Raw genomic sequence first — 16,787 nt, forward strand, 5'->3', positions numbered from 1 at the left:
ATATTTTAAAAGATATATATTTACTTGGCATTTATGGTTAATTCTCATTTCAATTAAAGTGTGATCTTGAGACTAACCTTCTCTTCTGTTTGGAACAACCAGGAAATTGAATCAAGAATGATATATAGCCATGTTCATAATAGAAAATACTGATGGAGGGCTATGCTGAAAGCATAGTGCTTAAGAATAGCAGTGTAGTATTTATTTATAAATAGAATTCTCAAATTTCTTCTAAAGAAACATTATTTTAAAACATTCTATTAAGGTTGTAGTATATATGTGAAAGTGCATGTTTTTATTTTATGCATATTTTGATGTTAATTGTAAAGTAGGAATTTTTTTCATTTTGATGAAAAACATAATCTGATTTTCAAAAATAATTGTTTTTGTCTTTGTCATTAATCTGCCATTAGGTCTACTTTGTTGTTTGTTTGTTTCTGCCAAGAATCTGTTGGGAAATACTGTCTACCTGCTTTTTCAGGATAGCCTCTATTTTTCAAATTTTAATTGATACCACACAGCTTAAGAGCTTGGACTGAAAAGATAGATAGCCCTGTGCTCAAATTCAAACTTTCAGTTGTTATCTGCTTGACCTTGAATAATTTGAATAATTTATGTAATCTCTGACCCTCTGTTTATTAGTTAATAAAGTACCTCAGTGTTGTTTTGAGAATTAAAGTAGTTAATAAATATAAAATGCTTAAACAGTGCAAAGTGCTCAATAAATGTTAGCCGTTATTATTATTTCTAGTATGCAGTATTGCTAGTTATTTTATTCTTGGTCTCTGCCTAAAGTACTTTGCTTTTGCAACTATATATACCTTCCAGAATGTACTGCACCACTATCAGCTCTTCCATGATACCCTGTTTATTCAACTTGCAAGATTAACTTTTCTGTCTAAATATAAAATGGTGAAAAGTATATGGATGGGGTAGAGAGATAGTATATGGACTGCATTGTAGAAAGTAACTTGGGCTAGAGAGACAAGGCTGCTAGTTCTTTCTTCCATTTAGTTTTAAGCTAAGTCAGATATCAGATGGTGGGAGAGGTTTGAAGAACCTTTTAAACATTTTTAGGTGATCTCTTAAGTGAACTAAAGAGTATATCTTTTTTCCTCATATTTGTTTGTTTGTTTGTTTATTTATTTATTTATTTATTTATGGCGATGCCACATGGCTTGCAGGATCTTAGTTCTCCAGCCAGGGATTGAACCTGTGCCCTTGGCAGTGAAAGCACAGAGTCCTAACCACTGGACCACCACAGAATTACCCTAAAGAGTATATCTTGATGTGACATGTAGATTCTTTTTTTCCTAAAACATCTTTTATTTATTCTATTATTATTATGATGATTATTATTTTTTAAATTTTTATTGGAGTATATTTGATTTACAATGTTGTGTTAGTTTCAGGTGTACAGCAAAGTGAATCAGTTACACATACATATATCCACTCTTTTTTAGATTCTTTTCCATATAGGCCATTACAGAGTATTGAGTAGAGTTCCCTGTGCTATGTAGCAGGTCCTTATTAGTTATCTATTTTATATATAGTAGTCTGTATATGTCAGTCCCAATGTCCCATTTTATCCCTTCCTCCCACCTTACCTCCTGGTAACCATAAGTTTGTTTTCTACATCTGTAACTCTGTTTCTGTTTTGTAGATAAGTTGATTTGTACCTTTTTTTAGATTCCACATATAAGCAATATCATACAATATTTGTCTTTCTCTGTTTGACTTACTTCACTCAGTATGATAATCTCTAGGTCCATCCATGTTGCTGCAAATGGCATTAGTTCATTCTTTTTTCTGGCTGAGTAATATTCTGTTGTATATATGTACCACATTTTCTTTATCCATTCCTCTTTGGATAGACATTTAGGTTACTTCCATGTCCTGGCTATTGTAAATAGTGCTGCAGTGAACATTGGGGTGCATGTATCTTTTTGAATTATGGTTTTCTCCGGATATATGCCCAGGAGTGGTGGATCATATGGTTGCTCTATTTTTAGTTTTGTAAAGAACCTCTATACTGTTTTCCATAGTGGCTGTACCAATTTACATTCCCACCAACAATGTAGCAGGGTTCCTTTTTCTGCACACCCTCTCCAGCATTTACTGTTTGTAGATTTTTTGTTGATGGCCATTCTGACCAGTGTGAAGTGATACCTCATGGTAGGTTGTTTTTTTTTTCTTTCAGATGGTAAAATTTTTGTTTTTTTTTAAAGATACTATAATTAATTAATTAATTAATGTATTTTTGACTGTGTTGGGTCTTCATTTCTGTGCGAGGGCTTTCTCTAGTTGCGGCAAGTGGGGGCCACTCTTCATCATGGTGCGCGGGCCTCTCACTATCGTGGCCTCTCTTGTTGCAGAGCACGGGCTCCAGACGTGCAGGCTCAGTAGTTGTGGCTCACGGGCCTAGTTGCTCTGTGGCATGTGGGATTTTCCCAGACCAGGGCTTGAACCCATGTCCCCTGCATTGGCAGGCAGATTCTCAACCACTGCGCCACCAGGGAAGCCCTCAGATGGTAAAATTTTTATTGGAAATACCTGATCTATATTTAAAACTCATAAATGTACAGTTGAAAAAAATAGATTCACGTACCCAAGTTGTTCCAAACACACTTATAAGTTTTCAAATCACTGAATCAAGAAATGAGTTTTAAATTTAATTAAAATGAAATAAAATGGAAAATCAGTCCCTCCATCTCATCAGCCACATTTCCAAAGGTCTGTTGCTCACCTTTGGGGCATTGGTGGTCTAGATAATACTGTTAAGCCTAAGTCTGATTGTACTGTTGCTGTGCTCCTAATTCTCCAACAGTTTCCCATCACACTAAATGGAAAAGTCAAAGTCCTGACAGTGGTCCACAAGGCCTTTCATGTCTGCCCCTGCCTACTCTTCCATCCTCATCTCTTGCTTCTCTCCTCCTCATTGACTCCACTCTGGCCACCTCAGACTCTCCAGACCTACTCCCACTTCAAGTTCTTTGTCCCTGCTGGTCCCTCTGCCTGGGATGCTCCCACCCCTCCCCAACATCATCATGTGCTGCTCCCTCACCTCCTTCAGGTCTTTATTCAAATACCATCTTCCCCTAGGTTCTAGCCTAGCCACTGTATTGTACATTGATGACCCCAACCCCTACTGACACTTCAAGTCCTTCTTCCCTGAATTGTTTCACTCCTGGGCAGTCAATCACTATCTGACAAACTCTAGATTTTACTTTTTTGAGATGTTTATTATCTTACCTCCTCCCGCAATGGAATGTAAGCTCTATGAGATTAAAATTTTTGTCTGTTTATTCACTGCTGGATCCCTGGCCCTGAGCATATCACTTGTTGAATGAATGTACCTCATGGTAGTTTTGATTTGCATTTCTCTTAATTAGTGATGTTGAGCTTCTTTTCATGTGCTTTTTAGCCATGAGTATGTCTTCTTTGGAGAAAAGGCTTTTTAGGTCTTCCACCCATTTTTTGACTGGGTTGTTTGCTTTTTTGATATTGAGTTGCATGAGCTGTTTGTATATTTTGGAGATTAATTTCTTGTCGGTTGCTTCATTCGTAAATATTTTCTCCCATTCTGAGGGTTGTCTTTTTGTTTTGTTTATGGTTTCCTTTGCTGTGCAAAAGCTTTTAAGTTTAATTAGGTCCCATTTGTTTATTTTTGTTTTTATTTTCATTACTCTAGGAGGTGGATCAAAAAAGATCTTGCTGTGATTTATGTCAGAGTGTTCTCCCTATGTTTTCCTCTAAGAGTTTTACAGTGTCTGGCCTTACATTTAGGTCTTTAATCCATTTTGAGTTTATTTTTGTGTATTAGGGAATGTTCTAATTTCATTCATTTACATGTTGCTGTCCAGTTTTCCAAACACCACTTATTGAACAGACTGTCTTTTCTCCATTGTATAATCTTGCCCTAAAAATTCTTAATACTTGCCTTATATTTACTGTAAACTCCATCTGTATTCTTGCTGTAAGCCTTTATTTTTGCTATTGTGATTTTCTCTGTCTTTTATTTATTCATTCAACATTTAAAAAAGTGTCTACTATGTGCCATGAAATGTTCTAGATGCTGAGGGAAAACAGTAGTAAACAGACAAAATTTCTGCTATTATGGAGTATGCACTCTTGTAAAGGGACACATATCATAAATGAATAAATAAAATACATGTTGGGTGATGACAACTGCTTCAAAAGAGAATATTTTGGGATAGGGTATTTGGGGAATTTTTTTTCTGATTAAGTGGTATCTGATTAGAGACCTGAATAAATGAGGGAATGTATCATGTAGCTATTTTGGGAATGAATATTTCAGGCAGAGGAAAGAGCAAATGCAAAATCCCTTAGATGAGAGCCTGTTGAATCTTTTCAAGTCATAACAGTGAGGTCACTGTGCTGTTCCTTCCATATTTCTTACCTTTTTTGTATCTTTCATCTTCTTTTCTCATTGTACTCCCTTCAGGATAATTTCTTCTGCTTTGTTCCAGTTCACTAATTCTCTATTTAGCTGTTTCTAAACTGTTTTTAAATTCATCTGTTAGGCCTTTATTTCTGCTCTTGTATTCTCTGGTTCTGTTCTTTAAAAAATATCTGTAATGTTACTTTTTAGAGTTTCAAATTCCTTGCAGAAATTTTTAAGCTCGTTTTTTTTTTTTTGTCTCCATGAGCATAGTAAGCTTAGTTTTATTAAATTTTTTGTCCAGCAATGCCAATATCTGGAATCCCTTGGGATCTGTTTCTGTGGTTTGTTGTTTTGTAGATTCTAGTTCTTATTGTTTATCTCATTGTGTACTTCATTATTTTTGCTTGCTTGCTTGAGACTTAGAGTGATGTGACATTTTCCTAGTTCTCTGAATGCTGAGAAATTTTAGATTATATCCTGGACATGTTGTGAGATTCTGGGTCCTGTTAAAAATCCCCTGGAAAATGTTTGTTTGTTTGTTTGTATTTTAGCAGATATGCAACTCAAGTTTAGATCACAAGTTCTATCTTACCTTTTGTGTGCTGGGGTTCCATTGTCAGTTCAGTTTTCAAAGCTTTTGCCATGTTACTCTGCGTCTGTTTCATGTACACTCCACTCAAGATTAGATTAGTTCTGGGACTTGGATAGTGATTTCAGAGGGACTTGCTATATTTGCCTTGGGTCTATCTTGTACATGCACATCCTCCCTTTTCCCTATGGCACTTGTGCCAAGTCATACAAATAATTAGGGAATCACCTTCTCCAGCTCTCTCTAGCATCGCCCCTTCACCCTCAGCCTTACAGGGGTCCCGTCCTCCTGTCCTTTGGTGAGAGACATGGAGTTTCTCCTGGGGTTTTATATGTCCTTGCTGCATGGCTGCTGTAGCTCCACTACTGGAGCCACCTTTGGGGCAGGGCAGGAAGAGAAAAAAAAAAAGAAAAAAAAAAGGGATTTCCTTTTGCTTTTATAGTTCTGCTGGGCCCTTATACTTTAGTAATGCTAGGAGAGAAGGTAGGAAAAAAAATAAACAAACAGGAAACTCGCCTTCACATGAGTCATTTCTTCAAGATTTTACTTTTCTTCCCAATCTACCTGCTTTTGCTTACTTTTCAGATTCCTCAAGTAGTTGCTTTATGGATTTCATCCAGAGTTTTTAGTTGTAATCAATGGGAGAGAAAGGCTATAGTGGGCTTATTCCATCTTGACTGATACTGGAAGTTGGTTTAGGTTTTCTGAGTTATAATCCTCAACCTATTCTTGGCCTGATGATTCATCACTATCTTTTTAGATCTTTGATTCTTTCAATAATTCAAAAAATTCCTCCAGATTTTTATCTTTAGGAGGAAGGTTGGTCTGAATTATTTAGTCATTACCATAAAACAGAGTCCTGGATGCTTTTTCAAAATACAGATCAAATAATGTCACTGTCTAATTTTTTCAGTGGCTTTCCATAATTTTCAGGATAGCATGGTGTTTGCCACTTCCCTTCACCTTGCCAAATCTTTTCACATGTCCCACATACACAAGCTCATGGAGAACTACTTGTTAACCCCTAAACAGATTATACTTCTGAGTTTTTGCATATGTTTATTGGCTGATCCTCCTTCCTTTTTCATCTTGTTAATTCATATTTGTCCTTCAAAACTCAGAGTAATTATTACCACCCTTGGGAAATATTCCCTAGTTTTTCACTCTGACTTAGATGCTCCTCTTCTTTTACTTAGTACCCTTAGTATACCTTTACCATGTATTTATGAATTCCTTCAACATATACTGAGTACCTACTACATCTCACTGTAAGCTTGCAGGCAAGGGATCGTGTCTTATTTGACTCAGTATATTCAACACTTTGCACAGTGTCTGTGAAGATAGCAGGCAATAAATAAATTCATGAATGAATAAGTAAAGAATAAGTTTGTTCTTAGATGTATCTTAAAAAAAAAAACAAACCTTTAAATGGCTGTCTATTGCTCACGTTAAGTACATTGGAATTCTTTAGCCTGCCATTCGAAGTACTGCATACATTTTTTTTTTTTTCTGTAGCCTTATTCCTTAATCTAAATTACTTAGTGTTGAAAAGGACTTTAAAGCTTTTTGGTCTATTTACATATCCATTGCTTTAATTCTTTTATAGGAAATTAATAATTTCCTTTGTGACTACCAAGTGGTAGTCTCTTTCCTGTGTTTGAACATATTCAGTGTTGGAAACCCACTAACCCCAAGGCTGTCATTTAAGCACAGCTCTTATTTTTATGTTGAAATCTCTCTCTCTCTGTTTTTGTTTTTTTGGCCACACCACGCAGCTTGGGGATCTTAGTTCCCCACCAGGGGTGGAACCTGGGCCCCCTGCAGTGAAAGTGTGGACCTCCAGGGAATTTCCTGTTGAAATCTCTTATATTGAAATCTCTTTGTAGTTTCTCTCTTATTGTATTTCTTCTCCTTAAGGCATACAGAAAAAGTCTAAGCACTTTTTTATCTCTTTAGATTTTTAAAGGTGGTTACTTGTCCTTTCTGAATCTTGTCTTCTTCAGCCTAGATGTTTCAAGATTCTTTGTACTTTTGTTATTTTGGTTGATCTGTTTGAATATTGTTGTTATATTTAGGAGTCCAGATCTGTATTAGGTAATCTAATGTGTAACTTGACCTGTGTAAAGGACTATTTCTTGTCTAATTGTAGGTGTCATTAATGAACTCTAAAGTCAGCTTATTTGATAGTCACATTGTATTATAGGCTTTAGTGACTTCACTAGTCATTAAAATCTTTCACTTTTTTTTTTTTTTACTTCATTCTTTGCAAGTGCACTTAGATTTTTGGATCCAAATAACATTCTTTGCATTTACCCCTACTGGTTTTCATTAGGCAGACCTGTGTTTTAATCATGTACCACCACTTATTATTTTGGGATCCTAGCAAACAACATAATTTTTCTGTGTCACACTTTTGTTATCTGTGAAATGGGGATAATCACAGTTCCATTTATCTATACCTAGATTTCTACCTAAATATATAGTATATGTATTTATGCATATATTTTCCCCCTTGCCAGGACTCTGGCATTTTCATGATCCTTATGATTTACAGTTTTGTCAGTGCAACCATTTGGATCTATATGCACCAGTCTATTTCTTTAGACCAGGAAAGCCTTATGATATCTTTGGTCACTTATTCTGATTTCTGTTTGGGCATACTTATTATTTGTTTGTTGGCCCTCTGTTCTTCGTTTCTCTAATTGTTTTAATATTTGTTCCCCTACCCCCTCAATTTATGTTTGTTTCCTGTATTAGGAAACAATTTGACTTCTGAAGTATCAGTTCTTTCCTGTCCTGCCTCTAATCTCTAGTTCCTTTGAGTCTCTCATTATCTAAGCCATTGCTCCTTTCCTCCTTATTTATTTTTTCTATTTAATTCACCCCATTTCTTGAATTTCTAACATGGCCTGTTCTTTCTTTATGACTGTATCTTCCTCTTTCACTGAGACCATATTTTCTTGGTTCTGTTGAGAATACCAAATAGTTTTCTGAAATTTTCATCTGAATTCTCTAGAGTTCATTTTCAGAGATAGGCTGTTCCTTTTAACATCTTTCATGTTCCCTTTTCTTTGTTTGACAGTATTTTTTTATAGGCCTCGTGTAGGTTTTCTAACCATATACATCATTGAAAAAAGCAAGAACTATCTAGACTAAATAAACAAACTAGGTGATAAACTGAGCTTGGTCCTAGTATAGTGGTTGAATCCTCTTTTTATATTTATAGTTGTACAGCAGGTCACTGAGCAATTTCTAATGTTTTCACCTTGCATGGCTCTACTTATGGTAGCTGAATCTCTTTTCTGTCCCTTCTGTGTGGTTTTCTCGTACTCTGATAAATTTTGTAGAATATATGATTCTGAGTGATTTTAGTCAACAAACTCAAGTATGCACAAGATTTTTATGTCTTAAAATGTTAAAAATTCTTAATTTTTAAGATGTTTTATATCTTTATATTTATTATATTTTTATATCTTTTTTGTATCTTTATATCTTAAAGCCTTCATTCTGCTAGTATGGAAGAAATTATCTCAGTAAATTTGGGAATTTTTCTTCTTTCCCTGGGATTGTATGTAAATTTGGGGGTGCCCATATAGTACCATGTGGTAGAGAGGGACGTTTGTTTCTCAGTCATCTATCCTCTGAGACTTTTCATTTCAATTGGTATTCAGTTATTTGTCCACACAGATAGTTGGTGAGCTGCTCCTCATACCAGTCCTCAGGGCCTATTCAGGTATGCTGGTTCTCTGTGCTTTATCCCACCATGCTCAGTTGCACAACGTGTTGGAACAAGGGAAATTATGAAGTTGTTTAAGGTCTTACCTGTCTATATATATTTCACAGGCATTTCTTCTCAGGTTTTGTCATCTTCCTAGAGTTATACTGAAGAAAAAAAGAAGCACAGCCCCACTCTACTCTTAGTTTGCCCTAACTCTCTGGGATTTCTGTGTTCCCCAACCCTGAAGCTTAGCTTGGTGAGGGTAGAGGGCTACAGAACCCTTTCTTTTTACTCTTGCATCTCCCTCCCTCCCACCCTCCCTATCCCACCCCTCTAGGTGGTCACAAAGCACCCAGCTGATCTCCCTGTGCTATGCGGCTCCTTCCCACTGGCTATCTATTTTACGTTTGGTAGTGTATATATGTCCATGCCACTCTCTGGCTTTGTCACAGCTTACCCTTCCCCCTCCCCATATCCTCAAGTCCATTCTCTAGTAGGTCTGTGTCTTTATTCCTGTCTTACCCCTAGGTTCTTCATGACATTTTTTTTTCTTAGATCCCGTATATATGTGTTAGCATATGGTATTTGTGAACCCTTTCTTAAGTACCTGCCAGAATCTAATAAGCTCTCTCAGCTTCCCCTTTTAAAGGCTTCTTCCTTACAAACTGGTAAATATTTCTTAGGTCTAGAGGATGGAAGCTTTGTTCTGACTTATATATTTTGAAAATCTATTACTTGTTTATATCTTGAATCTTTCCCCTAATCCCAACACTGGGCTTTTGAAACTCATAGACATTTTCTTTGCTTTTGGTTGAATCATTTCTTATTTAAGATGATGAATGCGGCAAGATCTAGTTGGCCAAATTAGGGCAAAGTAAGTGTGTGTGTGTGTGTGTGTGTGTGTGTGTATGTGTATGAGAGAGAGAGAGAGAGAGAGAAAGAGAGGAGGGAGAGGGGAGAGAGAGGGAAGGGAGGAGGTGGGGGTGGGGAGTTTAGATAGATAGATAGATAGATACCAGGAAAACCAGGGAGTTTAGATAGATAGATAGATAGATACCAGGAAAACCAAAAAGGTAGGCTTATACTGTTACAGTATTATGTCAGTATATTAGAACACTCTGCTACCAAAGTCCCTTCTCTATGCCACCTGTAGCAACTTGCTCCTGACAACTGTAAAGTACATCTGTACCAATTTATTTTCTTTTTTGTAGTTTTATTTATTTGCTTTTCAGTACTTGCCTATTGGAAGAATGACTGGAGGGTATTTTGGAAGTACTGGTGGTAGTGGTAATGGGAAGATTGGAGGTGTTGGCAACAGAATGCAGTTCTTTGGTGCAGATAATTTCTGTGGAATAGAGAAGGTTTGTTGCTAAATGTGTTTGTTAGTGAATATGAGACAGTGAATAGATGGAGTGAGAAGGATGAACCATCTTTCTGTTGAAATGCTGATGTGTTCTGTCTCTACTTCTCTAAATTTTCCAGCCCTTTAATATTCAAATAAAAGTGGTTTGGCTCCTGTTCCATGGGCTGTGATAAGTCTAGAGCTCTCTCCAGTATTTTTGAGGCATTTAGGATACTTGTATTCTTCTAAAGTCAGTTCATTTGGCTCTTCACTGACATTTGAGTCTATCGTAGCTGTCGTTCTCTTGTTTTGCAGCTTGTTACTGAGAGTATAGGACCAATACCCTCCCTTTAGTCTAATGTGGTTTCTGTGTTGCTTGGCCTTACCTGGGAGAATGATGATGGGACAGCTGCATTTCTTTTCCTGCCTCGTGCCTTAATTCTCTACAGCACCACCTATCAACTCTAAGTTTTACTGACTTTACTCGAGGCTTGAATATATAGTTAGAGGGAATCATTGCTCAGGTTAAAAAAAAAACCAAAAAAGAAAACCCTAAAAAATATTATAGAGGATTTACAGGAGATTTGTTCTTGGGGCTACACCTATTCTTAACTTGTTCCTCTGGTCTTGAGATTTATCTTCTTTCCTGCCTCTTCAGAGATAGAGCAGAAACAAGAGTGAGCTTTGCCTTTCACATGTACTTCAAGAATCTTAAATATACAAAGGAAAAATACTTCATAGATTAGTGGTTAAATCCCTACTTATTGTAAAGTCTAAAACTGTAAATATATTTTACAAAGTTGGAATAAATTAATGAATAGTAGTAATTCTATAAAAGGAAATTAGAGATAATTGAACAGCACCTAGCTTTTGAGGTTGATGTCATGAAGTATGACCATACCTTACTATGAAGCTGCTTTTGATACTACTTTAAAAGACTCAAAAGATATACCAGTGCCCTTTACTAACACAGATTTTTAAATATTTTAATGTTCACCGGAGACATTTGAGTATTATCTTATTGGAATTGTAATTGTTTTAAAATTTACTTTTGAAAATTTTATATTTATAATAGATGAATATGAGCGGGAAGAAACTAGGCAAGTTTATGTGGACCTAAATAGTAACATTGAGGTAAGTGGTATTGAAAATTTGAATATTTTAAACAGAGGCATTTCTAAGCAAATTAGAGTGATAGCTACAAAGATATGAACAATTGTTCTTGCTAAAGGGATTATTATTTATCTTTTGATATATGATTATATCCAATAAAATTCCCAGGGTTCTATATATACTATGAGTATTAATGTTCTGTTTTTTAATATTTTTTGAATTTACATGTTAGTGACACCATTTAACTTAATTTATTAGATATTAACTCTGTGTCAGAGACTAGCACATTGTGACACTTAACCATTAATTTGAAAAACATACCAGTATTATCAGTCTGTCTGTTGCCTGTTTACCTTTTTTACCCCATCCCTATCATTTTCCACTTTGCTTCTCTTCTATAGTTGTTCCTTTTTTGTTTCTCAAACTTGCTAAGCTCTTTCTGATTTTGCTTCTTTGAATTTGTTCCTTCTATCTAGAACTTCTGTATCCAAGATCTTATGCAAACTCATAAGCTTCATTCTGCTTTTTTTATTATCCCCTTTACTACTTTACCTAAAATGTCTTTCTGTTCAATTATCCTCTATCTCCTCAACTTGTCTAACTTTTCTGAAGAGCACTTAAAACTACATGATATTTATTTGATATACACGTGTGTGTGTATGTGTGTGTGTATTTGTGTGTATATATATTCTTTCTTACACTGAAATATAAGTTAGTTCCAATAGGGTAAGGACTTTGTCTTATATCCTAAGTGCTTAAAACAGTGCCTGGCACATAATTGACACTCAGTAACTATTTATTAAATGAATAAATGAATTCATCCAATTTTACAAATCAGGATTTGTTGAATGTGAATGAACTCATGCTGCCAGGTAATGGAAGTATAATTTGAACTCTTATGGGGAGAGACCTCACAGAGGTTACACTTTAGTGAAGACAGAAATACATAAGCAAAAATCAATAGAAAATTACAGATTTTGATATGGGCTATTAAGTAAATGACTAGAGTACCAACAATTGTTTTTTTGCTGTTCGGTGATATATAACCTGTCTTCAGTGCCTTCAAATACCTGGGAAGCTACCTTAATAGGCACTCTTAATATTTTAGTAAATTATTTAATTGTTAAAAGTTATAGAATTTTCATTATTCAAAGTTGTATAGTTTTAAGTATAATGATCAGATGATACAAATTTATTATTTTCATTGTTTGAGGAAAGCTATTTAAAAAGTCTAAGTATGATTCTTAAAAGTTAAATGTATTTCAGAAAATGATAATAGCTTTTGAGGAACTTCGTGTGCAAGCTGAGAATTCCAGACTGGAAATCCATTTTAAGGGTAGGAATCCTTATTTTTTATATTACTCTTTTGCTGTTTATTAGATTCTGCTAATGTTTTCATACCTTCAGCTTGATGCCTAAACTATTAAAAAATTTCTGTATTGTATATGGTTTTATAAGCCCCTCAAAATCTTGTGGAATGTGGCAGGAAATTGGTATATGTTAAAAATACCCTTTTGGCTTCAAAAGCTACATTTTCCCTGAAATCAAATTATGGTTTGTATAATGGTGTGATTTGGTGATTTGAAGTGTGATTTGGTCTTATTTTTACATTTCTTGGTCAAGTTGCATGTTAAAATAATAATATACATACACATTTAAAATCTGTTATTTCAGACTAGTGTGTTATAAAGAAAAAACTTTTATATATCTGGTATAAGAATGATAGGATTTTTAAAAGTTATTGTAACTTTGATATTATTTAAATTCTTTATTTTACTAAACAGAAAGTTAGCAGCAAGAAAATAGCAGTTTTAACTTGTTAGAAACCTTTGGGGTTTAATATCTAGATAAATAAGGAAGTGAAATAAAATATCAGAAACTTAAAATTTTGTTTGTTATACAATTATGTGAAGATATTAAAGTGTATTTGTTTTATTTTTAAAGTAAAGGAAGATTATGAAAAAATCCAACATCTTGATGAACAATACAAGAAGGAAGTAAATAACAAGGAAAAGCAGGTGCTTTTTAAAAATCCACTTTCTGTATTCTTTATACTTGCTAATTCATGAGATACTTAAAATTTCAAGAGAAATTTGTACTTGCTGCCTGCTTGATAAATTTCTGAGAGAATTTTAATATTATACATATTTAAATATATTTTCCATTTGCCTTAATTTCCATTGACTCAAATTTATACATACTAAATGCTAGTCCTTTTTTAAAATCAGTGAATCTTCTACAATATTTATATTAGTGGGTTTTAGGACATTGCTGTAAAAATATATTATTTTGTGAGAAGTTTTGTTCAGACAGAAACCTCATAAAATATAAAGATGATGATGATTGACCACTCGACCCACATTTTGCAGTTTATTTTGAAATACACTATTTATGACACCAATCAAGGGGAACTAAAACATTCTTTTGCTTCTTTCTATTAATGACACACAGTGCGAGACTTGAAAATGATGAGTCTGTGTTCTTTTGAAGTCACAAGAATGTTGATTTCAGATGATTATTATGCCAACTTTAACAGTTTCAAGCCTTCTGAATCCAGAATGGAAAATGAAATATAGAAAAGAATCCTCATCTCTCTACTTCCCCCTATTTTTCCTGAGTTTTTATCTGACTTGCCACAGATACCTTGTAATTATAGATAATAAGGATATCTACTTGAACAATAATGGCAAATGTTAATTGAAAGTACAGAGAAGATTCTTAGAGTTTCTTTAAGTTCTGGTTAAATGATAGAATTCTGATTTATGTGTTATACATTGATCTTTTGAAAGAGTTAACAATTTTTTCTGTATTTTAACTGTATTTTTTAAACCAGATTTCTGAAAGAAGAAGGTCTTCTTAAAATTTAAAATTGTGTTTATTATTACAGAACACAAAAATAGAATAAAGTGCTAAGAAGCTTGTTGGAATCCTGGGTACATGAGCAGAGCTTACAGATTTGGGGGGTTCCCTGTAAAATTATGCTGTGGCCAGCTAGTGTTTTTGTTGGGGACTCCTAAATGTCATTATTTGTAAGGCTTTTTTTTCTGGAGTTCTCCAAATTCCTGCCTGGGAATGTAAACTTTGCTGATGGCATTTTGGGGCTGGGTTGGCAGGGTAGGAAGGACAAGCTGAGTCTCATCATTCCATATGCTGACTTCTCAATTATATCCTTTGTCTCCACCCCTTCCTGTGCCTGGAATACCCAGGTTTAGAGATTCTTTTTTTCAGTTTGATCATACCAGTGTCTCTTATGAAGATGGAGTAGGTTAGTTCACTGACTACATTGGCTTTCAGGGAGTAGAGTCCAGGGAAGGAGGGTTAAGAGGGCCTAGGGAGGTCTTACTACTCTGCAGACTTCCAGTCTCCTTATACTTAGTCTCCTGTTTCATACCTACCTTTCACAGTGTCTGTTGCTTCTAATTCTTGAAACATTCTGTTTCTTTGGGATTGAATTATCTTCTCATTTGTAATCTTCCCTGTGTAGACTCTTAGTTTTTTTTTTTTTAATTTATTTTTATTTATTTATTTGGCTGCGTTGGGTCTTCGTTGCTGCGCACGGGCTTTCTCTAGTTGTGGTGAGTGGGGGCAACTCTTTGTTGCAGTGCACAGGCCTCTCATTGTGATGGCTTCTCTTGTTTTGGAGCATGGGCTGTAGGTGCGTGGGCTTCAGTAGTTGTGCCACATGGGCTCAGTAGTTGTGGCTCATAGGTTCTAGAGCGCAGGCTCTGTAGCTGTGGCACATGGGCTTAGTTGCTCTGCGGCATGTGGGATCTTCCCGGACCAGGGCTTGAACCTTTGTCCCCTGCATTGGCAGGCAGATTCTTAACCACTGCGCCACCAGAGAAGCCCCTAGACTCTTAGTTTTGACCTTGCTTTTCTATACTAAATCCTTTTCTGTTCATTCTAACTGCTTTCCTTTTTTACATGTTGTGGTTTGGATTATAGAAGTCTCATGGTTTCATGGAAGATGAAGTCCACCTTTGTTGTTTTCCTGGTTACTTTTTGGGTGATTTGATGATGAAAATAAGGCATAGAGGTCTTTCTGCCATGTTGAATCTGCAAGTCTTCAATCTATCTTTATGAGTTTATCTTTCACCTTTTCTTTACATGCACTCTGTATTCTAGCCATCTGAATATTTTCAGTTCTTTGAATAGAAGCATGATCTCTTGATCCTTTGTGTTCTCATACAAGTCTAGAATGTTCATTTCCCCTGCAGCCTGATTAATTTGTACTTGTCTATCAAGACTCAGTTCAGTTCTCTGAGAAGGATTAATTTTTGATTACCTCCCCCAGGACTGATTTAGGTGTTCCTTTCTTGATTCCTATAACATTTTTGTCTTATTACTAATAATATTCAAGTATAGTTGTTTGTATCCTGGTCTAGGCTGTGAGTTTCTTGAAGGTGAGTTCCATCATCTCTGTATATTCAGTGCGTATTATGGTTTCTGGAACAGATTAGGTGCTCAATAATATTTATGGAATAAATGAACGAGTAGATTTCAATATATAATCTTCTAAGTGATAACTTAAAATGCATACTGTAATATTGGGTATATTGCATTAGTTTGTTCATTCCTTCATCCAATAAATGTTTATCGTACAGGCACATAACTAAATGCCAGGCACAGACAGCTGAAAAGCATATAAGCAAGTACATAAAATAATCACAGATAATGATAAATGCTAAGGTGTCATATTTAATTTTTCATATCTATAATGTAGTATTTAAATATTTCATTTTAGGTATCACTGCTATTGATCCAAAGTACTGAGAAAGAAAAGAAAATGAAAGAGTTAACATTTCTGCTAGAGGAGTCCAGAGATAAAGTTAATCAATTAGAGGAAAAGACAAGTAAGAATTTATATAAGAAAATATAAGAATGTCTTATGTATTCCTCTTGTTATGTTTTAAATTTAGCTTTCATTACAATTTTTTGGTAATGCTTTCTAATGCTGTAATTTTCCACCTAGGTTGGAACAGTTGGAGGAGGGAATAATAGTCACTTAAGAAGATTTTTCAAAGTATATGTGCTCCTCTTATCCCTTTTCATACTGTCACCTTCTTCAGAGTTTCAATAAGGTGCTCCATGAAAACAAGGATCTTTGTCTTTTTTTGTTCATTGATGCATTCCAAGTGCCTGGCATATATTAGGCACTCAAACATCTTATAAATAAATGAATACTCTGGGAGCACTATGGAGGGAATTATTAATTATTCTTGGAGCAAGACATTTAGAAAAAATTGTTAGTTAAACTAAACCTTAGATGATTAAAAGTTCACTAGACAATGAATTGGAGGAGGGAGTGTAGGCAGAAGAAATGGCTTGTGCAAGTCATGAAAGTGTGAAAATTAGGGTATATTTGAAACACTGATTGGTGTGTCTGTATCTTAAAGAACTCAGGTAAATGAGACTGGAAAAAAAATGTTTGGATCAGATTATGAAGGATCTTTAGTGTCATGTAATGTTTAGACTATATTATTATTGAGTATTTTTCAAACTTGTTCAACTAGTAAGGCACTTGAAAGGCATACACTTTGTGAAATACTATGTCCCTTTCAGAACATCATAGAGGTCTTGTGACATTTTTCACCTTTCTCTTAAAAATGTGGCAAATAAT

The 16,787-nt window shown here is 35.0% G+C and overlaps 1 protein-coding gene across 2 annotated transcripts in view; it reads left to right on the forward strand.

Annotated features, from left to right (window-relative positions):
* The window catches only part of SYCP1 (synaptonemal complex protein 1), a 134,526-nt gene that overhangs the window by 8,459 nt on the left and 109,280 nt on the right, over positions 1 to 16,787 (forward strand). For both annotated transcript variants that reach the window (XM_024764897.1, XM_024764898.1), the window contains exons 8-11: positions 11,130 to 11,188; positions 12,434 to 12,503; positions 13,112 to 13,185; positions 15,912 to 16,020. In XM_024764897.1, the coding sequence (XP_024620665.1) occupies positions 11,130 to 11,188; positions 12,434 to 12,503; positions 13,112 to 13,185; positions 15,912 to 16,020 (312 nt within the window). The remainder of the gene's footprint in view (positions 1 to 11,129; positions 11,189 to 12,433; positions 12,504 to 13,111; positions 13,186 to 15,911; positions 16,021 to 16,787) is intronic.

The sequence above is a fragment of the Neophocaena asiaeorientalis genome, unplaced genomic scaffold (assembly GCF_003031525.2).
Source record: "Neophocaena asiaeorientalis asiaeorientalis breed wild unplaced genomic scaffold, Neophocaena_asiaeorientalis_V1.1 scaffold62, whole genome shotgun sequence".
Taxonomy (NCBI): Eukaryota; Metazoa; Chordata; class Mammalia; order Artiodactyla; family Phocoenidae; genus Neophocaena; species Neophocaena asiaeorientalis.